We start from the raw sequence: 26,294 nt of genomic DNA, 5'->3' as shown, positions 1-26,294 counted from the left end.
CTTGACAGCAGTATTGATAACTACTTCCATCAGTAAGCTGATGATCAAGAGCAGACCGATGGGGTTAGAATTTTACACGTTGCCAAGTAGATGCTAGTGTTGGAGCTGTACCGGAAGAACTTAACTAGGAAATGCAGCTAACTCCAAGGAACAATTTTTCGGTGCTTTGTTAAAATTTTGTCAGGGTCTTTAGTCTTTACAGTGTTCTGTGCTTTCAGCTATTTCTTAACATCATGTGGAGTGAATCAAATTGACTGAAGCCTGGTATCTGGGATGTTGGGATCTCAGGAGAGGGTCAATTGGGATCATCCACTTGGTACTTCTCGTTGAAAGTGGCTGCAAATGTCTCTGTAATAATGGGATCTGCAGATGTCACTTTAATGCTGCGATACCCATTCTCTTGGTTGCTTATCCAGGACAAGCACCATTATGTTACTGTGAAAGTGTGACTTTTAATTGCACCCTATCTGGTACGCATGATTGAAGCATGTTGTGTGAATTCTGGTTTATTTTCCTATGCTGAAACAATGTGCATAATACGATATGTAGTACAAAAATAAACATTGGAAACATTCAGCAGTTCATTTAGCATCTGTGGGGAGTTACATGATAATTTTTGATGATGATTCTGAGATTGAATCTGAGTCTCCTCAAAACTGGAAGGGTATTCTTTCTTCACACACAAGTGATTCTTCCAGATCAGTTGTCCAGTTCTGGATAGTTAAGGCACTCTACTATACTATGACACCAGGTAAGGTGAGTTCACCTAACCTGGAGTTCTATGATTGAATGCACCTTTTGCTTCCTGACAGATAAGGCCACTAATCCTGCAAACCGTCAAGAGGATTGGGAGTACATCATCGGCTTCTGTGACCAGGTTAACAAGGAACTGGAGGGGTGCGTATACAAATGTTTCAGTGTTGCACTCTTATTTGCTTACAATATTTTGTCGAAAGGTGTTTTTTTTGTTTGCAGGTTAGAGTGAGTTATCACTTTCTAGAATTTAGCAAAGATATAAAGTCATGGAGGAACCACTTACACCAATGACGGGCAGGCTTTCCATAGTGTAACACAAGGAGCTACAGCAAGCTACACCCAGTAGAACATTGCAGTCCAGTTTCTGAGAGAAAGATTTATCTTTACTGCCACATAGATGCTCATTAGCGCTGGTAAAGGGAACACAATGTATCAAGTTTCTTTGTCCGTCACCCTTCCACAGACACTGACAACACCATCATCATCTCCTAACCATTGATTTATATTGAATAGCTGGTGAAAGAAGTGGGAAATGTGGCCTTGCTTCATCAGACCTGTTCAGACCACCAATATGCTGGTTCTGAGCAATACATCTCCAAAGCAGAATCTTGGGATCTCATCATCTAAAAGTTCATGATTATAGTAACCAGTTGGAGGTTCTGAATCACTCTTGTCTGTTCCCGTACTGAACTGGCCCTGCCTGTCCTGGTACTGGGCATCTTGCTCACAAAGTGGAAAATTACTGCAGTTTAAGAGGGGTCTCCCTGTTCATCCTGGGGACACACTCTGTGTTTAACTATGATTAAACTTTTTTCTTGTGCCTGGAATTGTTTTGCACCAGTGATGAGAGATCAAGTATCCCAGACTTGGAGTCAGATTATGTATACATTCCAGTGATGAAAAGCTAATGGTTTATGCTGTTTCATTCTTTAATTTCTTTCCTTAGGCCACAGATTGCTGTCAGGTTGCTGGCCCATAAAATCCAGTCTCCTCAGGAGTGGGAGGCAGTGCAAACCCTTACAGTGAGTTTTGGATTCTGCGCCTAGCCTGTACTTCAGTCTTTTGTAGGCTTATTATGTTGCATGCGAGAGGAGGAACTCATTGCTGAGAGGACGTTCTTAATATATTGGTGCAGGTTCTGCATCACAACACAGTTCAGGCCCCCACAAATGAATGCTTTGCATCAGTTTCAACTGTTGTGAAAGAAATGGAAGTTAGAGAACCAAAGGAAATAAATAATGATGTTTTGAAAACAGTTCATGAAGAGGAAGTGCTGGATGTCTTACAAAGAATTAGGGAGGAAATTGCAGGGCATCTAACAAAAGTAATTGTTAAATCTATAATTACACTTGTCGTACCAGAGGACTGGAGAGTGGCTAAACATGGAGTGATAGAGTCATACAGCATGGACACAGACGCTTCAGCCAAACTGATCCATGCCAAGTAAAATGTCCATCCACACTGACCCCATTTCCCTGCACATGGCCCATATCCTTCTAAACCTTTTCCTCTCCTTGTGTTCATTCAAATGCCTTTTAAATGTTAATGTACCCACCTTAACTACCTCCACTGGCAGCTCATTCCATTTGCTACTCCCCTCTGTGTGGGGGGAAAAAAAAGTTGCCTGTCAGGTTCCCATGTATTCTTTCCCCTCTTACCTTAAACTGATGTCCTCGATTCCCCAACCCTGGGAAAAAGGCTGAGTGCATTCACCCAAACCATGCGTCTCATGCTGTTTTACACTTCAATAAGATCTCCTTTCAGTCTCCAAAGCTCTAAAGATAAAAGTCCCAGCTCGTCCAGCCTGTCCCTATAACTTAGTCCCTGGAGTCCTGGCAACATCCTTGTAAATTTCTTCTGCACTCTTTCCAGTTTAATAACCTCCTTCCTACAGCAAGGTGACCAAAACAAAACACAGTACTGCGAGTGCGTCCTCACCAACATCCTGTACAACTGTATCATAATTTCCCAACTTCTGTGCTCAATGCCCTGACTGATGAAGGCCAATGTGCCTAAAGCCTGCTTCACTGCCCTGTCTACCTGTGACTCCACTTTCAGAGAACCATGCAACTGAACTCCAAGATCCCTCTCTTTCACCACATTCCTTAAAGCCCTACCATTCACTCTGAAGCTCTTAGCTTGATTTGACTTTTCAAAATGCAACACCTCACACTTAGTAAACTCCAGTTGCCATTTCTCAGCCCACTTTCCCAGCTGATCAAGATCCTGCTGCAATTTCTGATAACCTTCCTCACTATCTACGACAATCATAGAATCCCTATAGTGCGAAAACAGGCCCTTTGGCCCAACAAGTCCACACCGACCCTCAGAGCATCCTACCCAGACCAATCCACCTATAAATCACCTAATCTGTACATCCCTGAACACTATGGGCAATTTAGTATGACCAGGCCACAAGCCAGCACACCTTTGTACTGTGAGAGGAAACCAGAGCACCTGGAGGGCACCCACGCAGACACTGGGAGAATGTGCAAACTCCACACAGACAGTCGCCCGAGGCTGGAATCGAACCCGGGTCCCTGATGCTGTAAGGTAGCAGTGCTAACCACTGAGCCACCGTGCCGCCCAATAATGTTGTGCTATTATTTAAGAAAGGCTGTAGGGAGAATCCTGGAAACTCTATAGACTTGTGAGTCTGACATTGCTGATGGGTAAGTTGGTGGAGATGATTCTGAAAGATAGGATATACATGCGTTTGGAAGAAGCAAGGATTGATTTGGGATAATCAGTGTGGTTTTGTGTGAGGAAAATTGTGTCTCACAGATTTGATTGAGTTTTTTAATGAAGAAATGAAAAAGATTGAAGAGGGCAGAGTGATAGATGTTATTTACCTGGACTTAAGTAAAGCCTTTGACATGGTCCTATATCATAGGCCAGTTAGTAAAGTTAGATGACTTGGGATTCAGGGTGAGCTTGCCAATTGGATACAAAATTGGCTTTGTGGTAGGAGACAGAGGGTAGTTATGGAGGTAGTAGGAAGTGCCAATGCTGGAGAATCTGAGGTAACAAGTTGTAGAGCTGGATGAACACAGCAGGCATCAGAAGAGCAGGACAGCTGACCTTTCGGGTTGAGACCCTTCTTCAGAAGTAGTTATGGAGGATCGTTTTTAAGACTGAAGGCCTGTGATCAAATGTGTTCCACTTTTTGTTTGTAATTAAAATACATGATTTGGATAAGAATTTAGGAGGTATAGTTGGTAAGTTTGCATCTGACACCAAATATGGTGGAATAATGATCAGTTAAGAAAGTTATCTTAGATTACAGCGATTTTGATCAGTTGGGTTGAGGAGCGGCAGATGAAGTTTAATTTAGATAAATGTGAGGTATTGCATTTTGGTAATGCAAACAAGCATAGAACGTATTCACTTAATGATCGGGCTCTGGGTAGTGTCATAGAATAGAGAGACTTTGGGATTCAGGTACATAATTCTTCGAAATTTGCATCACAGATAGACAGGAGAAGGCATTTAGCATACTTGCCATTGTTGCTCTGACTTTTTGAGTGTAGGAATTGGGACATCATGGTGGGGTTGTACAGGATATTGGTGAGGCCTCTTCTGGAGTACAGTTCTGGTTGCCGTGTTATAGGAAGGATATTATTAAACTGGAGAGGATGCAGAAAAGATTTACCAGGATGTTGCCAAGTAAGGAAGGTTTGTGATATAAAAATAACCTGGAAAGGCTGGGACTTCTTTTACTGAAACATAGGAGATTGAGGGGGGACCTTATAGCAGTTTATAAAATAATGAGGAGCATAGATAAGGTGAATGACAAGGGCCTTTTCTCCAGGAGAGGAGAGTTCAAAACTAGGGAACATATTTTTGAGATGAAAGGACACGAGGGGCAACTTTTTCACACAGAGTGTGGTTTGTATGTGATATGAACTACCAGAGAAAGTGGTGGATGCAGATACAGTTACAATGTTTTAAATACACGTTTATGAATATGAAAGGTTTGGAGAGGTATGAGCCAAGTGCTGGCAGGTGGGAGTAGTTTAGTTTGGGAACATGGTTGGCATAGACTTACTGAACTAAAGGGTTTGGCTCCATGCTGTATGACTCCATAAAGGGAAACACAGCTTCAGTGGACTTTGAGCAGGCCCAGTTGCATTGTCATATGAGAGGCGAATGGGAAAATTGGTCACTGCATTTTTGTTGCAGCAGCCACTATACTGGGTCTGGCTGAGTACGTAAGGCAGCTCCAATACACCTTATTTTAGGGCACACGTTTCAGCAGTAGCTGTTTTAAAGGCAATCTCGGGTGTAGTCCACAGAAAGGTTCCTTACAAAGCCATGAGGTGTTACGTTCTTCACATTTATCCATGAAAACATCGCTGAATTTTTACTGCTATGTGTTCAATGTTGCTACACAGAAGACTTGGGTAAAATTGAGGAATGATCTTGAGACGGTGTAGAAAAGATTTACAAGAATGCTATTGGGCCTGGAGCATTTGAGTTAAAGGGAAAGGCTGAATAGGTTGTGCTTTTTTTCCCTTGGAATGTCGGAGGCTGAGGGGTGATCTTATCGAGGTTTATAAAATTACGAGGGCCATGGAGAGGGTGAGTAGCCAAGGTCTTTTTGTTTTAAAAGAGAAGAGGGAGTCCAAAGTTAGAGGGCATCAGTTTAAGGTGAGGGGAAAGATTTAAAAAGGACCCAAAGATCCTTTGTATATGATGGGGTTGGTGAGTGTATGGAAAGAGTTTATAAATGGATTTACAAATAGGAAAGATTTGGGAGGATCTGAGCCAAATGCTGGCAAATGGGACTCGGTCAGAATGGGATATCCGGTCAGCATGGATAACTTGGACGAAAAATTCTGTTACTGCGCTATATGATTCTGTCTGTATTCCATTCATGGTAATATTTTGTTTGAATCTAGGTATTAGAAGCTTGTATGAAGAACTGTGGCCGGAGATTTCACAATGAAGTTGGAAAATTCCGATTCCTGAATGAATTGATCAAAGTAGTATCTCCAAAGGTGGGTTCTAAAGGTTCCTGTGCACAGCATTTAGGCTCAAACTTACAGAGCAATAGAGCTGCCACAACTTCAGACAAATGGATGGTGGTACACATTGATCAATAAATAATTGCACGAAATGATTACACTCTGTGCAATGACTTATATTTATTGAATATAAGTTGAAGATTTCAATAAAAGTATCTTCTGAAAATCAAATCTATTCCTGCAGTATAGATGATGAGGGATTTGACTCTTGTATAACAAACACGTAAGATGACAACTGTCGGCGACAGAACTGGTAAGGCCTGTCACTATGTAATTTGGGGATAGATCTGCCACGAATAAACTGGCGTGCAGTGCTGGCAGGACATAGCAATGGAAGGTACAAGTCTGTTTCTCTACTGTATAGTTTGGTGGGGACTGGCCTTTCATTGTATATAATGGATTGCCCAATCTCTGGATTGCCCACAAAGAATCAGAACCACTATATCACTTTGCATCATGTTGTGGTTTTTGTTTAAAGGTGCTTTTATATGACAAACTGTGGGTATGCTGTCTCCCTGTGCAGCTGCATGGCGTACAATAATGCTGCCTGGATTGCAGAAACTAATGGCAGTGACTATCGGTGCTCCTACTGTGACATATCAGGAAGTTCAGTACAGTTGTTGAGAGACATTGACCATAAGATGCTGGCATTGAATTAGGCCTCACACTTTCCCATGTATTTCATCTGTCATTTCTTTGCCCACTCACCTATCCTATCCAAATCCTCTGCAGTCTCCCTGCTTCCTCAATACTACCCGAATTTCCACCTATCTTTGGTTCCATCATGTATATCATAAATAGGTGTGGTCCCAACACTGACCCCTGTAGACCTCTGCTAGTCACTGGCTGCCATCCTGAAAAAGACCCTTTATCCCTGGTGTCTGCCTTCTGCGGGTCAGCCAATCCTCAATCCAAGCCATACCTTGCCCCGAACACCATGGACTGTTACCTTATTTAGCAACCTCCCATGCGGCACCTTGTCTGGAAATCCAAATAGGTGAAGTCCATTCACTATCCTTTGTCTAACCTGGTCATTACCACCTCAAAAGAATTCTAACAGATTTATCAGGCATGATCTCCTGTGCCATGCAGACTGCTCCCAATCCCAGTTCAGCTTTGAGAAGATGTAATTAAGATTCACCCCATCCTTTGGCCGCATGATGAAAAATATTTTCAGCGTGTTGAACTGATTGCCATCAGTTTGGGTAAGCATCATAATTCTATTGGACAACACTGATTTTAAAGTTGCTGATGGAATGTAACAGTGCTGGTGATGCTGATATCCTCATAACATCTTTCCATTTGAACCTGACCCTCGAAGTAAAGGAGATTGAGGTGGATGTTTAAAATGTTATAACTCGGTTGTAAAGATATAGAAAAGCAATTTGCTCTGGCTGCAGAAATTCAAACCAAAAGGACTGCAATCTTTACATCAGAATTGGACCATTTAAGTTTGAAATTGGAGCCAAGGCTCCATAAAGAACGGAGTGGAAATCTGCAGCACTTCATGTCCCCACACCCGAAAAATAATAAGCTGTGGATATGCAGGGAGAAAATTTGAGCTTTCCAGTGGGAGTTTGATAGATTGTTGGGCAAGGGAATTAAGTAATATGAAGCAAGGAAAGTGATTAAGATTCAGATTACGCATGACTGAATGGATTGGCAGAACCAATCTGTGAATCTGAATGACCACCTTCTGTTCCCATTTTCACTTTATTTCATTTTAGTTTGTTTTTTTTTAAACAGTATTTGGGAGACAGAGTATCTGAAAAGGTCAAAACAAAAGTGATTGAATTACTGTACAGCTGGACGGTTGCTCTGCCAGAGGAAATCAAAATCCAAGATGCCTACCAGATGTTAAAGAAACAAGGTATGGAAGGTTTGTCCTGGATTCTGCATTTTTCTCCATCTTAAACAATCAGCACGGATGTTGATCGGGTAGTCAATAAAAATTTTGCCCGAGGTTTGTTGTGCCACTTTGTATGGCTGTGAAGCCAGGGACTTGTTTACCTGAAGAAAAGTCCCTTTACTCCAGAGTTACACCTGTCGATGGGATACTGAGTGTTTCTGGGCTTTGGTTACCTGGCAGAGCCAGTCCATTCCCAATTTGACCTAGTGGTCTGTATTCATATACAGTCGTCAACAGCTAGTCCGTGGGCTACTCGTCTGTAGGAGGCACCACTGTTTGCTTCAGTTCTGACATGATTTCTTAGGAGTAATTGGATAACCATTTCACACAGAAACCTCAATTAAAATTTCACCTCCCTAGGCACAGCTCTCTGATACAGTTACAGATTCATCATTCATTTTTGTTACTGAGTCTGTCAGACCTGTTAGTCCCACTGACAGCTCTGCTAGCATTTGAAAGAAGAGGTCAGCATTTTGGGCAAGCTACGTGGGACCAGTCTGAATACAGGGCCTCCGTCTGAGGGCTCGGCCAGTGGGCGTCTGTCTCCCTGTTTATGATGCTGCATATCTACAATGTTTTCTGTCTGTGCTGCACTGTTTATAAGTAAACACTGGTCTGATGAATAGATTTGGGCAGCTGACATCCTGTGTTTTCCTTCAAGGTGTATTGCAACATGATCCTCAGATCCCAGTTGATAAGACCCTGATTCCCTCACCCCCAACTCGTCCGAAAAATGCAGTATTTGAAGATAATGAAAAATCTAAGGTAGGAACATAACATCATGCAACTAGTAACCAGCTTTATGTTCAACTCCCATATAGAGTCTTCAACAAAAGGAAAATCTATTTGTGTTGCACAAACCATATGGTGAAATTGCAACACCATTTCATAGGAAGAACAGTATTTGTGTAACTGCATGTTGTTGTAGGTATCACTTCTGCATGCTTTGTTTAAATGTAGTCCAGACTGGAGGTTACTGTCCATACAAGTCCTTGGCACTGTTGCGATACTGTCTGTACAGGTCCCTGGGATGGTGTTCTGTGCAGGCCTCACATGGACTGTGGAGATGCTGTCCATTCAGGCTCCGGACATACTGAAGGGGCACTGTCTGCCCAGGTTCCACAGGTACTGAGGTGACAGTGTTGTAGAGATGCCAGGAACTGAGGGCATTCTGTTCCACACAGGTCACACAGGAACTGAGGGGATATTTTCCATTCAGATTCCACACAGGTCACACAGGAACTGAGGGGATATTTTCCATTCAGATTTCACATGGACTGAAAAGATACTACCTGTTTAGGTACTGCACATACTGAAGGATACTGTCATAGAGATTCCTCAAATGGTGGGAATTTTGTTCTGTACAGATCCCACATGGATTGAGGAAACACTGTCCATTCAAACTCCACATGGACTGAGGGAGATACTGCCTTTTGAGGCTTGACATGGAGTGAGGGGATACTATTTGTCAGATCCCACTGGACATGAGCCTTGGATTCCTGCCACTGGCTGTTTGTTGGGTTGTCTCAGTGCTTTAAATTGGAATGTACAACATTACCACTGGTCTGTGAAATTGAGAAATTCAGATTTTGACTGTGCTTGGTTGCTTGCTGCTTTGTGCAATGCTCTTAGGCAATAGACTGTAATATGAATTTAAAAGGCACTTGCACAATTTTCTTTTCTCGTAGCTATTAGCCAGGTTACTGAAGAGCAAAAACCCAGTGGATCTTCAAGAAGCCAACAAACTCATTAAGAATATGGTGAAAGAGGTAAGGAGGACAAAGCAGACCAAAAACATTTCCTCCATAGGGGAAATGAGGAGTGCAGTATATTTCCAGGAAAGGTCATTGAAGTTTTTCAAGTTGGAAACAAGAATTATGTGTAACACTGGACACAAAAGTTTAAATTGAGAAGGTAAATTTGAGGTCTGGGACAAGATTGTGAGTATTTTGAGAATGGATAAATGAGAAAGTGGGTAGATGTGATAACAACTTGGACGTCTAAAGCGTCTTAGTGGAATAAGCCGTTGCATAACCTTCCCTGGAATGTTACCAAACTACTTAAGGAGCTAATTTGTCAGATGACCAAGGGTTAGTCAGAAGTAAAGGATTTAAGGAGCATCTTGAAGAAGGAAAGTGAGATAGGGAGCAAGAGCATTTTCTCAAATGTTGCGCCCGAGTACCATTTAAAGTCAGAGTTGTTCAAAATGTCAAAATTAGGGGAGTGCCAATTTCTAGGAAGGTCGTAGGCCTGGGGAGTACAGGGCCCTGAAGGGATATGAAAACAAGAGTAATAATTTTAAAATCATAGAGCATGGAAACAGTTCCTTCGGTCCAACCAGTCCATGCTGAACATAGAACAGTACAGGCCCTTCAGCTCACAATGTTGTGCTGAACTTTTACCCTAAACCTAAGGTCTATCTAACGTACACCGCTACCTTATACTATCATCCATATGTCTATCTAATAGCTGCTTAAATGCCCTAATAGGGCTGACTCCTCTACCCTCTCCAGCAATGCATTACACACCCCTACCACTCTCTGAGTAAAGAACCTACCTCTGACGTCTCCCCAATATCTTCTTCCTTTCACTTTAAAACTATGTCCCCTCGTAAAAGCTATCTCCACCCTAGGAAAATGTCTCTGGCTGTCTACTCTATGTATATCTCTGATTATTTTGTACACCTTTATCAAGTCACCTCTCATCCTTCATCATTCTAAAGAGAAAAGCCCTAGTGCTCTCAACCTTTCCTCGTAAGATCCTCCCTCCATTCCAGGCAACATCCTGGTAAATCTCCTCTGCACCTTTTCTAATGCTTCCACATCTTTCCTGTGATGAGGTGACCAGAACTGGAACAGTACTCCGGATGTGGCCGAACCAGGCTTTTGTATAGCTGGAGCATAGCTTCACGGCCCTGGAACTCAATCCCTCTGTTGATGAAACCTAATGCACCATGCGCCTTCTTAACAACTCTATCCACTTGGGTGGCAGCTTTCAGGCAACTGTGGACATGAACCCCAAGGTCCCTCTGCTCCTCCACACTGCTAAAAATCTTTCCGTTAACCCTGTATTCTGCTTTCAAATTTGACCTTCCAAAATGAATCACTTCACACTTTTCAGGGTTAAACTCCATCTGCCACTTCTCAACCCAGCTCTACATCCTATCAATGTCCCTTTGTAACCTAGAATAGCCCTCTGCACTGTCCACAACATGACCCACCTTCGTATCGTCTGTGAACTTAGTAATCCACCCTTCCACTCCTTCATCCAAATCATATACAAAAATCACAAATAGAAGAGGACCCAGAACAGATCTTTGTGGTACACCACTCGTAACTGAGCACCATGTTAATATTTTCCATCCACTCCCAGCCTTTGTCTTCTAAGGGTCAGCCAATTCTGAATCCAACCTGCCACATAGCCCCCTATCCCATGCCTCCTTACCTTCTGCATGAGCCTACCATGGGAAACCCTATCAAATGCCTTACTTAAATCCATGTATGACCACATCCACTGCTGCACCTTCATCCATGTGTTTGGTCACCTCTTCAAAGAATTCAGTAAGGTTTGTGAGGCACGATCTATCCCTCACAAATCCATGTTGACTATTACGAATCACACTGCACCTATCCAAGTGATCATAAATCCTGTCTCTGAGAGCCCTTTCCAATAATTTGCCCACCAGTGACGTAAGACTAACTGGCCTGTAATTTCCGGGGCTATCCCTGTTCCCTTTTTTGAACAAGAGAATGATGTTTGCCTCTTTCTAATCTTCTAACACTATACGTGTGGACAGTGTGGATGAAAAGATCATCGCCAAAGGCCCTGCAATCTCATGCCTCGCTTCCCATTGAATCCTTGGATAAATCCCATTAGGGCTGGGGGACTCATATCTTCAATTTTCTCAGAATTCCTAGCCCATCTTCTTTACTAACATCAACCTCCTTTAGCCTATCTGCCTGTTTCACAACGTCCTCATCTACAACTAGGTCCCTCTCAGTTGTGAATACTGAAGAAAAGTATTCATTAAGGACCTCTCTTACCTCTTTAGGCTCTGTGCACATATTCCCTTTACAATCCTTGAACATAATCTCTTCAAATATTTCATATTCATGCACTTATCCAAATGTCTTTTAATTGCACCCACATCCACAACTTCCTCGGGAAGTTCATTCCACATGTGAACCGCCCTCTGTGTAACAAAAAAAATTTGTTCCTCCTGTCTTTTTTTAAACCTTTCTCCTCTCACCATAAAATGAGTCAGCTAGTTTACATTAACCCTATCTATACCCCTCATTATTTTATAAACTTCTGTAAGGTCACCCCTAAACCCCCAATGCTCCACTGAAAGGAAGTCCCAGCCTATCCAGCCTTTCTTTATAACTCAAACATTCCATACCCAGCAGCATCCTGGTAAGTCTCTTCTGAACTTTCTCCAGCTTAATATCCTTCCTGTGACTGGGCGACCAGAATTGGACACAGTATTCCAGAAGAGGCCTCATCAATGTCCTGTACAAGCTCAACATGTCTTCCTAAATCCTATATTCAATGGCCTGAGCAATGAAGACAAGCATGCCAAATGCCTTTTTAATTACCCTGTCTACATGTGACACAAACTTCAAAGAATTATGTAGCTGAAGTCCTAGGTCTGTCTGTTCCACAACACTACCCAAGGCCCTCCCATTAATTGTATAAGCCCTACACTTGTTTGTTGTACCAAAATGCGGTACCTCGCAATTAGTCAAGGCATTGCTTAACCAGGAATTATTTTAGGTCAGTAAGCATAGGGATGATGGGTGAATAGACATGGTTCAGTTTATGACACAGGCAGCACAGAAGTTTTGAATGAGTTTAAGATTACAGAAGGTAGGAATGGGAGACCAACAACGAGAGTTGAAATTGTTAATCCAAGAGTTAACTAAGACATGGCTAACAGGTTACAGCAGACGAATTGAAGTGGGGTAAATGTCACTGGTTTTAGTGATGAAGAGGATATAGGGTCAGAAATGCATCTCCACATTAATGGAATAAGTTTGTGTTGCTGATGGTTAACAGATGAAGAAAATACCACAAGTGATTTGATTATGGAAAAGAAAGCTACTCAGTTGGGTGTAAGAGCACTTCTAGAAATGAAAACGAGGAGGTGGATTTTGAGTTTCTTGTGGTGCAGTGGTACTGTCCCTACCTCTGAGCCAGAAGGCCTGAGTTAAAGTCCCATATGCCTAAAAGGTGCATCACAATACATCTGAACAGGTTGACTAAAAATATCTATAACAGCTCAATTATTCACGGAAGATGGGCAGTTTTTGTTTCTGCATGTAATTTGATCATTTGATTTGTTTTTTTTTAAAGGAAGAGTTGGGATCTTCTCCAGTGGTGAGTCAGGTTTTGGTCATGGAATAGATCTGGAAGGGAGAGTTGGAAACTGGTGTTTGTGCTGAACTATAGCTTTACAATAAAGGTCTTGTAAATCTCAAAGAAAATACTAAAGTTTGAGGGTCTGTTTCAATCTCGGACAGTTACCAGCGATAGAGATGAAGTTGCTAGCTCAAGAAAGCATGCAGTTGAGCTGAAATCAATGCTTCAGTCCTGCAAATATTTAGTTGTAGTAAGTGTTTTGCTCATCCATTATTGGATTGGCAGCCCGATCATCTGGTTCTGATCAGCAGTAGAGAGGTGGTATGAAGTAAAACTGGATGTCATCAGTAGAGATGAGAAATAGGAAGATGCTAAAGGTGAAACTTTCAAGAACACCAGAAGTAACAGTGCAGGACTAGGAAGATAAACTTTTGCCGGTCAATCTCTAGCTCTGCTTAGGTGAATGACAATAAAATCATTGAAGAACAGCCCCATCCGGTGGACACCAATGGAGAAATGTTGGAGGAGGATGGAGTAGTCAAACAATATCCAATGCTGTAGACCGGTTGAGAGGTTAAGGAAGGAAAGGTTGCCTTTGTCACTGTCATATTTGCGGGTTTGATAGGGGAAGCAATGAAATAGCAGATATGTGAGACAGATGGAGTGTCTGGTTTAAAGTGGGGAAGAATGTGTGTTAGTGTTTTACTAACCTGACCTGCTCCAGTTTTAGGAATATTTGACGAGACAGCATAGAGGAAGCTTTACTCGATATCACACCCTCTGCTGTCCCTGCTATGGGAGTGTTTGATGGGTACATTCTAGAGGAAGCTTTACTTTCTGTTTAAAAAGAGTAGAGAGTTTTACTTTGTATCTAACCCCAGTGCTGTACCTACCCTGGGAGTGTTTAGGAACAGTATTGAGAGAACCTTACTCTCAGTTTAAAAAATTACTACGTGTTTTACTTTCACTTTAAAAGAGTAAAGGGAGTTATACTGTAATATCTAACCCCTTGCTGTCCTTGTCCTGAAAGTGTTTCTCTCTGAGTTTAAAAGAGCAGTGGATGCTTTACTCCCTCTTTCTCTAACCCCAATCAGTATCCACCCTTAGAAGCATTTGATCGTTTTCCTCTTGCCTATAATATCAAAAGATTTTATTATTTGGACTAAATGTAAGCGCAACAAATGTCTTAACGTGGACTTGGATAGTGGTGATTTCATGTTTTATCAGCTTTGCGGAGTGTGTTTGCTGCACAGCAGCGTAGAGGCAGACTTTGAATGCTCAGGTTATTTAATTTCTGCACTGTTCACAGGATGAAGCCCGAATGCAGAAAATAACAAAGCGTTTGAACACTCTGGAAGAGGTGAACAATAACGTACGGCTTTTGAATGAAATGCTGGCTCATTACAGCAAAGATGAATCATCGGAAGGGGACAAAGAGCTGATGACGGTAATCCTGAACACCCCTCTTCCCACATTAAATTCACTTATTACTTTATTTTTGAAGGCTGTAGTTTAATGTATAATCCCAAAGCATGGACACAAACTACTTAGTTGCAGTTCACCTTCTTTAGACACCTTCATACACATTTTTCTTATCTCTAAATTCAAGTACTCTTACACAATCCTGGTGGCCTCCCATCTGCTATCTGACATAAACTTCAGTTCATATAATGCTATGCTACCTATAATCCTATCAAGCACTAAATCGTCCAGTGGCCCTGTTTCATACCCTGTTCCACAACATCTCCAATTTAGTTTGTGGTTCTTGTAAATAAATTGCTTCAGTTTATTCATCCCGTGTCTCTTTATAACTTCCTCCAGCCCTCCTGAGTTGTCTTCTCGTACTTTATGTGCATTCAACTAGTTTTGTCTCAGTTGCCAAGACTTCACATCTGAAATCTCCTCTGTAAATTTCACTCCTCAAGCATTTGGTAATCACTCCTAATATTTCTTTCTTGAGACCCATGTCCACTGTTGTTCCAATATGCTCTGTGAAACAACCTAGGACGTTTCTTTGATGTTAAAAGTAGTTAATAATGCAAGCTTTCATACAAAGGGTGCAGAGAGCTTCCAATGAAGAAGCTGATATTGGACTCTACACAAATGGATAACACGCATTCTGCTGCTTTTCAGGAGTTGTATGAACGATGTGAGAAGATGAGACGGACATTGTTCAAACTTGCAAGTGAGACTGAGGACAATGACAACAGTTTAGGTAAGTCAGCAAGTTTCCTCTTCATGCTGTAAATGGATGGGATTTGGCTATCCCTCACCAACACCTCCTTTCCTGCTTCACTCAAGAAGTTGACTCGTGCTTCCCTGGTACTGTCCTTTACCTTGTCCACAGGACATGTTTGTTAAATGTCATCAGCAACATGGTGATACAGCACAGCTAAATTCAATTTTATCTTTGGTTGATGCCTGCATGTATAATATTGGTCATGAAAGCATCACTGAAAAGCAAACTTGATCTGCCCCATTCTCCACCACATACACTCTCACATCCTTGCTCACACCATAATAAGCTCATGTGCTCCTCAGTTCAATGCATTTTAAACATCAATGCTGAACTCAGTTGTAAAACATATCCCCCTGATTGGATTGCAGTCAACCCTCACAGGCTCAAACTGAGTCTTTCTGGCTGAGTTACACAGTGGATTTACAATTCAAGTCTTCAAGAGGCCGAAGAGTTTGTGTGAATCCTAAGATTTGAGATCAAAGCAAGTTCAGACTTTTGAAGATATGATTTCTCAAAGTATAGGTGCAGTGTTCAGGAGTTGTCTGCTTGTACAACATAAAACACAACAGCTCTGTGACCTTTCAGTGGATGGTCCAAAAGTTAGACTGCCCCACTGAAAGACAACATAAAATGTTTCCCTCCCCACAAAGATACCAGCAGCCTGAATTTATTTCTGTCATGTGTGGGCAGAGATAAGAAACAGCACCTTCAAAACAGTGTAACAAATTAGAGAGGGTTATGTTTGGGAAGCATAGGGTGGGAGTGGCATATTTATCTCCCCATGTTTCTAGTGTGGAGTGATGAGGATAAATAGTGCATCAAAATAAAATTAAAAGTTTGCCAGTACCTGTTAGAGAAAAGGATAGCTTCTGATGTAATGTTCGTTTACTGACCAACTTGCTGTGCTTTTAACCTACTGGTATTTTTAACTGAGATTAATTTAACTAGTTGTTTAGGTTCACATTTTGTATAGTTTGACTTTTTGACGAAATAAGAATTTTGTATTTGTTTTAAAACCTGAATTAACACAGGTTAAAAGGTACTGAGAAATTGCAAGTACCTATGATGGTGCTTTTAATGTTTCCAACATTGACTGTAAATACTAAGTCATAAATCCATCTCTATAGTTGAAAAATATGTTACATCCAGTATTCCAAAAGCATTTGTTAATGGAAAGCTGCAAGAGCTCTCATTGCGACAAAGACTGAAATACTAGGGGATGGTCAGAAGTCATTGTGTTATGTTGTGTAAGAGGGCTATTGATGTGAGGAAGTGTAGTTGGAGTTTTAGTTATTTTATATGCTTGATAATAGATTAAATTGTGTTCAACTATAACAACTGTTATGTTTGCTCACCTTCCTCTGAAAGTGGCATACTGCTTTTTGTCTGCCTCGACTCACGAAACATTTGCTTAGTTCACTTTGTCCGAAATTAAAGTCACACATGAGCAAAAAAGACAAATATCCAATCTGGTGACTGACAGCTGGTGGTTATGTTCCAGGTCCAGTCGATACAGGACAGAGGGGGTCCACTCCCAGGAAGATTGGGGTCAGAATGCTAACAGGAACAGTCAGCACCGAATATCACGGCTGATCTGGCTCCTGACACTTGGACACAGGAAAATTATGGAGATTTGAAATTTATAAGCAGTAAGGTTTCAGTGTTTCAAGTTATGATTATTTACAAACTCTTCAGCCTCCAGCAGATCCCTGATTTGGGCTCACTGAGGATCAGGCAGCCCCGATTTGATACACTGTAGATTTATACTGGTTTTGTTATTTTATTACAGGTGAGATTTTACAAGCCAGCGATGACCTTTCACGAGCGATAAACTCCTACAAAAAGGTGGTTCAAGGACAGGCTGTAAATGGGGAGTTTGACCTGCCTGAACTTACAAGACCATCAGGTAATTTGCTTAATAATGAATCTGAGTTGAGATCTCCTTCTTGTCTCTCATCCACTGAATCTGTAGACAGCAACTAGTACTGCAAATATTCAAGAGGGAGGAAATACATAGAACAAGCAGGCAGAAACAGAGGACACTTTTTTTCTAAAGTGGGTCTTCTTGTCAGGTACATTCTGTACCATGTTCTTTCATTATGCTTGGCTCAGTGAATAATACTCATGCCTGACAGTTAAAATGTTGAGAGATTAAGTGCCCTCCGAGACTTGAACCTATAACACAAGTTATCATTCAGTGCTGAGCTGAAACTTTACAGTCCTGCTTTGGGCTAACAACTGTTTCCACGTTGTTATCATAAAGCAAGTTTCTTATCTCAGTTTGCCTCCAATTACAGGGCCTCAAGCCCTGTAAGATGTGTGCCCGGGCACAAATTAATTTTAAAATGGCCATTTAAAATTCAAGGGAGTTATCTGCTGTGCTTGGATTTGATCAGCTGACCATGTGTTCATGTCTTGCAGTGAATAGTGGAACCACTAACACGGAGACCCTGATCGATCTGGCTGGACTGGATGTTCCCTCGGAAAAGGCTTACCCCACCATCTCACCAGTATTCCCCATCATTCCACCTCCACCACAAGCCTCCAATGATCCCGGCTCCCGAACTGCCAGCCTGTCAAATGTGGCCAAGCAACCTCCAAGTTCTGTTGGACTGCTGGATGTGGAGCTGCTTTCACTGGGTATTGTGCAACCACTCTGCAGCCTGAGAGTAATCCTCAACCTGTTATAGTCCAGTATTCTTCTACCCTTGGAAGCTGGGTTAAACCAAGATCTTAGCAGCTCTGTTATTATATCGGGAGGGTTTTTAAATGGCACCGTTCAGGTGGAATCCTGGTTTGGTCAGGAATTACTAAGGAGTGTCCAAGAAAGTTAATTTGACTTTGGTCCAGCCACATGGCTCTTCCCCATATGTTAATATCTATGAAGGTGGAACAGTTTCCATGTTGTGCAACTAGTATTGGTACCTGGCCCTCTGTCTTGGGCAACGTCATGTTACAGCCTGAAACTCTCAAAATCTCTGAGCTGTAGGCCTCTTGCCATTGGAAACTGGGACAAGGCTACCAGATTGCAGCCACAAAAAGAGGAGGGGCACAACTGTATGTAAATTGCCCTGTTTGCTGAAACTGAACGTCTAACTCATTGCACCATGTAGTTGCTACTCAGTAATGTTTTGCCAATTTCTGCCCCTGTCTGGGCATCCTGAGACTTGATAGTCCCCAGTGAATGCCAGTGCATCAGTCAGAGATGCTTCATTGACCCCAGAATGTCACACAGTTAGTCTAGATCACTACAGGCTTCATCAGGCACTAACTGAAGGCCATGGTGGAGAATCACAGAAATTCAACCATGGTGCTGAATGCTAGTGCCCCTTGTTAATTGTGGACCGGTGTGATAAGAGGACGAGGGTTTAGTCAATTCTACATTAAACAGTGTCATAATTCAAATGCGTGATAAATTCTATCTGTTCCTGTTCAGGACTGAATGACCCTCCGTCAAGTACTGAGATTGACAAAGACTCTGGAGAGTCTCTGTGGAACAATTTTCAGGTAAAACTATCCACTTGATCCTTACCTGCCCCCCACCCCTGGATTTTTGATTTGCCTTATCTTGTCCCTCGTGCTGCTGCCTGCTGTCTTCAAATCCTCCATGTGCAGCATGGTTTTTCCCCATCCACCACCTTGCTCTGTCCCCCTTCTCTCTGCCTACCTTCACCACTTGACTCTGGGACATTCTGCTGTAGCCTCCTCCAGGGTCAGCGTGTGGCTCTGATTAATGTTTTAAAGCTGTCACCAGATGCTGTTTCCATTAACAGGGTTTTCTGTTCCAGGTTGAACCCTCTGCCCTCAACCCCTTCGCAGGGCCGCCAGCTGCTGATGGGCCAGGTTCCTCCATCACTCCTCTGCTGCAGTCTGTACCTCGAGCATTAAGCCAGTCTCCAGCTCAGTGCCTCTTGCCATTCTCTGGGGTATCTCAAGCTCCGCGTGCAGCAGCAGTTCCTTTGCTTATGAACACTGCCATTGTCCCTCAGTCTAACCCGGTGTCTGTGTTTCCGATGCCACCTTTGGAGCCCCAGATTTCAGGTGCTTTGCTCCACTCCAGCTCCTGTTCCCAAACAACACTCATCAGCAGTATGCGGGAGCTGGATATCCTTGGTCAGAAGGTTCTAGAGGAGGTCAAAAGGTATTTTTGTTACTCTCACCCTTTGTGAGCGACAGTATTTGTCTGTGAGGTGGGGGAACGTGACAAGTGAGAGGAAATAGAGAGTTTATGAATAGGATTTTGAAGGGGCAGGAGTTGGCAGAGAAAATGGGAAGGGCTTGGAATGGCAGGCGATGGATAGACCATAAGACATGGGAGTGGAAGTAAGGCCATTCGGCCCATTGTGTCCACTCCTCCATTTACTCGTGGCTGATGGACATTTCAACTCCACATCCATGCACTCTCCCCATAGCCCTTGGATAGCAGAGGAGTTGAGTGGAGAAAGGGAGGGTTGGAGGGAGAGATTGCGGGGAATAAGGTTAAATTTCATTTATCATTATTAAATTCTCCTGATCTAATTTGCCTTCATTATTCTGTCTGGATAAGGCAATAATTTGAGAGAAATTATGGCAAAGGCTAGAATGTAGGCTGTTTTAAAAAGTAAATAACATTATTTTAATTTCTGACTCTAGTGCTTCTGGTACGGCGGGGATTGTCCCTGGTGCACCAGCAGGCAGTGGGTACAGTACACCCTCTGCAGGCCCCAGCAGTCCACTGTTCCGCTCTCTCTCCCCTCAGCCATCCAGTCCTCTCCGAAGTGCTTTTCCAGAAATGTCGCTGAACAACGTGACAGTTCCTCTGGAGACAATTAAACCAAGTGAGTATCTTTAAATGGATTGGGAATAGAATTAGGTTCTCTTGAAAATGCCTGTGTAATGAACAAGTTAGAAAACTGGAGCTTTCCTCTCTCCTATTCTCACTTCTCCTGTTAGAGGTTCAAATTCCCACTCTGTCCAGGTACTTATGATTTTGACGTTGGGATTTGAAAATCCAGGCCAGGCCCCACTTGAGTTCACTGTTATGTGAAGCTTGTTTATTTCAGTGTGTAGGGAGTTAAAAATTGTTGAATGGTCTCATATACATACAGCTCAGAGTAAACTTGAGGGGTGGTGCAAGAATCAGCACTACAGGATAGCCAGTCAGGAAAAGCATTGCTCAAGAATAAAATTGGAAACAATTTCATTTTTTTTTGTTTTTGTGATTCTTCTAAGAAGTGGAGTTTTTTTGTCTTTCAGACAACTTATTGTGTCATCAAGCCACTCCCCTGGCATTTACAGAATAGAGTTAGGTACAGAGTAAAGTTCTCCTTATACTGTCATTATCAAATTCTCCGAGACCAAGCACAGTACAAGTTAGATAAAGCGTAATGCTCTCTGTGTTTCGGTAGGGATTGGATACAAAGTAAAACTGCTACACTATCTTGTCAAATACCTTGACAGCAATCTCAGAGGAGTGGTTCCCTGCTGTAAATATGAAATACATTTGCAGCATCAATCCTGTGGCTTACGCTCGAGGGGCATTTGGATACTAAATAGATTTGTACGATAAACCCCTTGCTACTAGCTCCATGGAGAATCTAAAACAAAGAAAACTAGATTTATTGAATGACCTGCCACCCCAAAAAGAACCAGCAAGATTGCTCTTTCTTATTACAAATCTGAACCTATGCAAATTACACATGAATTAACAGGGAACTAATACATCATCTGAAAGGTTAATTTCATTTCAAATAGTCAATCCAACAGATGTGTGTCACATTCAATCACAAGCATCCACATCATTCCCTAAACAAATGTGGCACCCTATGCAATCTCACATTCTGTCCAACTCTGCCTCAGGTACAGAAGAGGATTTCTTGCTTTCTCCCTCAATAGATTCAGGCTTTAAGTCTCATATAATAGCACTTTTTTCTTTCCACAGTTCCCAGATATGATTGTAGTGACAAGGCACACACGTATGTCTCTCATTCAGATCATGTCAGTTTTTAAACTCTCAATCTTATTCTTCTGATATCAACTCTGTTCTCCCACAGTAGCTGAACTATTCACACTCCTTTTAGTCTTCAGTCCCTTTTAGCTCTTCAGTACATTGTGCCCAAGAGCTTCTGGATCTCCATACTTTACCGTTGCACAGATAGCTGACTGACTTTTTTCCAGAGTTTAAGCACACCAGGAGCTTGAGAACTGTATCCTGCTGCAGAGCTTTTGTATTGGCATCTGTATCGCTGATTGCCTTTTGTCTCCAGTTTTTCTTTGTGTCTGCCAGCTACATGGCTTCCAGCCTTAAGTTCCTGGTTGTTGAAACTGTTTCCTCGTCAAGCATCACCAGACATTTTGAACTGGTATTTCTTGTTGTTCAGGAAAATTATAACTGATTCCTTTTAGAATTAATACAACCTCTCCCAAAGTCCTTTTATTAAAAAAAACTTTAAAACAATTATGGATTTCTATACATACAATTTTTCTCAAGTTGGACTTTACTGATCATCCATCTCAGTCAGGAGTCTTTCACCTTAATGTTGCACAGGGAAGAGGAAATTTCAAATAGGATTTATGCTCTTGACCACTATGCAAGCCCTTCTGTGTGCAAAGTCGGGTTTGAGTATGATGTCTTCTGAGGCTGAACAGCCTAATGGCATTTATAATGCCCAGTTGAAAGGTGACAAGCTACGAAAGGTTCAGACACGAACCATCGGACATCGAGAGGTGATGTGAGGAATGATTCTTTTACACAGTGAGTTTTTGTGTTCTGGAATGTGCTGCCTGAAAGGCTATTTGGAAGCATATTCAAGAGTAACTTTCAGTAGAGAAGTGTATAAGTACTTAAAGGGAAGCACTTGCAGGAATATGGAAAAGTCGCAGGTTGAGGGATTAGTTAGTTAGTTGTTTCAAGGAGCCAATAGAGGGAGGATGGGCTGAATGTCCTCCCGTGCAGTATGATTGCCTGACTGTAGCATATGTTCTCGTTATAGGTAATGTCCACCCTGTGACTGCATATGACAAGAATGGTTTCCGGATCCTCCTGCACTTTGCGAAGGACTGTCCTCCTGCAAGATTGGATGTGCTTGTGATTGTCATCTCCATGATCAGCACCTCATCCCTGCCCATCACCAATGTGCTTCTGCAGGCTGCTGTACCCAAGGTGGGAACCAAAACAGTATATCAATCTTGGATCATTAATAAACACATTGTGCATTTACACTAGGACTTTACCACACTCAGAACATCGCAAAGCTTCACAGCCAATAATGTGCCTTTGAGCATCACAGTCTTAGAGAAAAGATCACCTAACTTCCATTCAGCAATCTCCTGTCTTTCTGTTCCCCTCTTATTATTCACTCTGTCTTCCCATCTGTCTCTCTACTTCTTTGACTTTCTCTCTTCACTCCTCTTTCTGCTTCTTCTCCTGTGTGCCAATCTCTCCCTCTCTCTCCCCCCGCCCCCTTCGCCATCTCTCCCTTGCCCCAAGACATTAGGATGAGATGAAGAGTGCATTGGAAGGTGGCTCATGGAGTGCAAAGACCAGCATGAAGTAGTCTTTTAAATTAGTGTAATTCCAAACAAAAGTGCAAAGATTTCAAGGAAATTAGGTCATGTCATTCTGACATTTAACTCGGACAAGGTTGCTATTCCAATGCTATTTAACCTCTTGTGTCTCTCAAACTTGTTTGATACGTTGGAATTGGTAAGCCTGGGCTTTGGATGAATTCTAAGTTGGAGTGTCAAGACTGGTTGATATCATCTAGTTAGGCTGGGTGGGAAATACAAGGACAGACATCCAGAAGGCTCTCCGAAGCTCCCTGGGAAACACATTTATCACCAGATACATCAGAGGCCCTGAGATTAAATTGAAATTCACAACATGAGCATTGACACTGTGCTCTGTTCATTCACAGACAATGAAAGTGAAGCTGCAACCTCCATCGGGAACAGATCTTGCTCCATTCAATCCTATCCTGCCTCCAGCTTCTATTACCCAGGTTATGTTATTGGCAAATCCTCTGAAGGTAAGGCATTTATTCAAATCAGCACATGTATTTACATATGCACTGGTTTATTCTCATGTATGCGTGCATGCTTGTATGCATGAGTTTGAGCCAACCCTTTTCCCCTCTGCGTGGACTGTATTGCTTCTGGGCCGTTTACCCTCCTCCTCTCTAGCTCCTTTCTTTCTAGCTGTTCTCTCTCTCTAGCCTCGTCTGTTCCCTTCTCACTTGCCCCTCCTAACCTCTCAAGAAACAGAAAACAGAGAACAGAGTAGGTCATTTGCACCTGTTTGATCCTCTTTCAATTCCATATTCCAGCTTTCTCTCTGGTCTCTAAAAACCTTTCTTGCCCCTTAACTTGTTCCCTTCCCAGGTGGCATTTCTATCTTCTCCATAACCCTCCCTCAACTGTTCCTGCCGCCTTTGACTCTTTATTTCCCCAGGTTCTGTGCATGAGAATGACAAACTTTGAGTGGGTGACTTCCTCCTTGGCTTCTCTTGTGTGTTTGTAGGAGAAGGTCAAACTGAGATACAAGCTAACTTTTACAATGGGACAGCAGTTGTGCTCGGAGATGGGTGAGGTGGACCATTTCCCCCCAGCTGAAAAATGGGGATGTCTTTGACCCTTCACTATCACTCATAGTTTCAAATACGCCAAACACCTCTATATGCTTGAAGCACTTGGATCTCCTAACTGAAGCACTGTGCCATCTGATTGCATCTGGAACTGATGAAGGAACAAATTGTAAGCTGGGTCTGTGGTCTATGTCTGTAGCAGGCAGGGCTTGGAATCTGGCCTCTGACTTTGCTGTTTTGTTGCACAGCTGAACTTTACACACTTGTACTCAAAATCACTCCAAATCTGCTCCTTATCAGAGGCTTCTATTGCTGTTAAGAAAGGGTCAATTAATGTTGCAGTGATCAGCTAGAAACTTCATTAAGTGACTGGTTGAAATTGCAGCTCATGTTAGATCCTCACTCTGGCTAAGTTTCCTAAACATCGAGGCTTCCTCATTGGAATTCTCCAAGCAACCTAGATTCCTGCTCTTGATCGCCATTCAGTGACCCTGGCTGGAAATGTGAATGTCCAGACACCAAATGGAAGACCGGTGTTGGACTCTGCTGTGATAATCACTGCCTTAGGACACTCCTGAAGGAAAGCAGCACTTGCGGGACAGTGAAATAAAACTTTTAAATGCTGGGAAGACTCAGCATTTGTGGCAAGGGAAACAAATGCTTCAGCTTGATGATATTGTATGAGGGCTGGAAATAATATGAAATAACAAGTTACAAAGGCAAAGAAATAGGAAGAAGGGAGGAAAGAATAAAAGGAACACAGTCTATGAGAGGGTCAAAAGCAGGAAAGACTAAATGTTTAAAGGGACGATAACGCAAGACCAAAAGCGATGGTAATGGATCAAGTACAGAAAAAGCTGAATTATCACCAAGTTGCTTGTGAAACAAATGGGTCACAATCTGAAATTGTTATACTTAGTGTTGTGTCTGGAAAACTTAAGTGTCTAATGAAAAGATGGAGTATTAATCTCAAGCTTCTATTTAACTTCAATGAAACAATATGCAGGATGGAGAATAACTTCTGCTGAGGTGGTCAGAGTCACCCTCACACACTTAGTGTTCCCAAGCTATTCATGCTACATGAATTCATCCTCCCTGCTTGAAAAGACCACAATGTCCTGTCAGAAAAAACAAACCTTATTAATACAGAGAAACAAGAGCCATCAGAGCTGCTATGACGCTGAATTTGGTTTAGAGGTTTGAAGTTGTATCACTGTTCTCTATCATTCACAACGATGATACAGCAGGTGATGGCAATGATTGCAACAGGAGTCTGTCAACTTAAAACTCCTGTTCAAACCACTTGTTCTTTCACTGTCCCTCCCCATCAATAGGGAAAATCTCTCACCCAATTTCTACTCTCCATTCTGTTAAAATTCCATGCAGTTTTTCCTTCCTGGTATCCCATAGGCTTCACCTGAATAACTATGAACTGCTTGTAGTTTTTTCACCATTGCAGCCTGTTAATGATCCCCAAGTATCTGAAAAGCCCTTTATTCCCTTGTTCAGTTAAGTACAAACATCTAGTAGTGTGATTAATTATCAGGTTAGTACCTGGGGCATCTTCACCTAAGAGTGCATCCTGCTGAGGGGGTGCAGAAGTGACCTGGTCAACTGCACAATTGGAAACTTGAGAGTCAAGCCCCTCTGGAGTAGGACATCCTCAAACCACTGCAGCTTTGGGACGGATCCGTTTTTACAGCTTTCCATAGCTTAACTGATTTGTGAAGCACTCAGTGCATCCATGCTGATCTAAATGCAACCTTTTACCACTTTTATAAAGCTGACATATTGATCCTTTTGGTCTCTTTGTTGTAGCTCAGTTGAAATTGATCATCTTTCTCCTCAAATGAGAGACTGTACATTCCGTTTTCTGCACTGGATGCTTTAACTATTTGGGTAGCTGAATATCTCACTGGTGTCAGTGTTTGGCTGTGATCAGCCATTTGCTGACTTAAGTATCACTTAAGTGCTTGTGTTGTCCACTGTTAGTTGTCATTCAAGAAGAGAGCATGCACCAATACGAACAACTGTGTGAATAACTGCTTCAGTCTCTTCTTCCCTACTCACTCCAATGCCCAGAGTCTAACACTCAGCACAAGCTGCCATTTTTGCACAGCATTTGGTCAATTAAGATGTGACTTCCAGTACAGTCATGTGTTGTTGCTGCTGCTGCTTTATATGACGTATTTATTGTTCAAAATCAAAAGACTTTATTCCTGAACATATCACTCTCTATCCAGCAATTTCTGCTCAGAATTTAAAAACTGTAATTTGTAAATATTTAAGCTGTGTTGTTATTTGCACGATTGAAATAAAGTCGTTTCATTTTAGCTTTGATTTCTTAACTCTTCCTTTCTTCACCCCCAAAAACAGAAAGTTAGCTATTATTTACAAGGGCTTCAAAAGGCATTCACCAGCACGACTGTTAGTAAATAGGCAAG

The 26,294-nt window shown here is 42.2% G+C and overlaps 1 protein-coding gene across 4 annotated transcripts in view; it reads left to right on the top strand.

Annotated features, from left to right (window-relative positions):
• Nucleotides 1-26,294, top strand: part of gga3b (golgi associated, gamma adaptin ear containing, ARF binding protein 3b) — an 87,294-nt gene that overhangs the window by 22,352 nt on the left and 38,648 nt on the right. For 3 of the 4 annotated variants that reach the window (XM_059653779.1, XM_048554756.2, XM_048554754.2), the window contains 16 exons: nt 813-897; nt 1,703-1,778; nt 5,658-5,756; nt 7,530-7,653; nt 8,354-8,457; nt 9,381-9,461; nt 14,360-14,497; nt 15,184-15,265; nt 17,079-17,195; nt 17,711-17,929; nt 18,726-18,796; nt 19,078-19,430; nt 19,922-20,106; nt 22,261-22,430; nt 23,185-23,295; nt 23,787-26,141. In XM_059653779.1, coding sequence (XP_059509762.1) covers nt 813-897; nt 1,703-1,778; nt 5,658-5,756; nt 7,530-7,653; nt 8,354-8,457; nt 9,381-9,461; nt 14,360-14,497; nt 15,184-15,265; nt 17,079-17,195; nt 17,711-17,929; nt 18,726-18,796; nt 19,078-19,430; nt 19,922-20,106; nt 22,261-22,430; nt 23,185-23,295; nt 23,787-23,897 — 2,126 coding nt within the window. In that variant the 3' untranslated portion in view covers nt 23,898-26,141. Of the gene's footprint in view, nt 1-812; nt 898-1,702; nt 1,779-5,657; nt 5,757-7,529; nt 7,654-8,353; nt 8,458-9,380; nt 9,462-14,359; nt 14,498-15,183; nt 15,266-17,078; nt 17,196-17,710; nt 17,930-18,725; nt 18,797-19,077; nt 19,431-19,921; nt 20,107-22,260; nt 22,431-23,184; nt 23,296-23,786; nt 26,142-26,294 lie in introns of those variants that run through there. The other variant, XM_059653780.1, reaches the window with a different exon arrangement.

The sequence above is a fragment of the Stegostoma tigrinum genome, chromosome 22 (assembly GCF_030684315.1).
Source record: "Stegostoma tigrinum isolate sSteTig4 chromosome 22, sSteTig4.hap1, whole genome shotgun sequence".
In the NCBI taxonomy this organism is placed as follows: Eukaryota; Metazoa; Chordata; class Chondrichthyes; order Orectolobiformes; family Stegostomatidae; genus Stegostoma; species Stegostoma tigrinum.
Note: the sequence above shows the minus strand (reverse complement) of the source record. Positions and strands in the feature narration are given on the sequence as shown.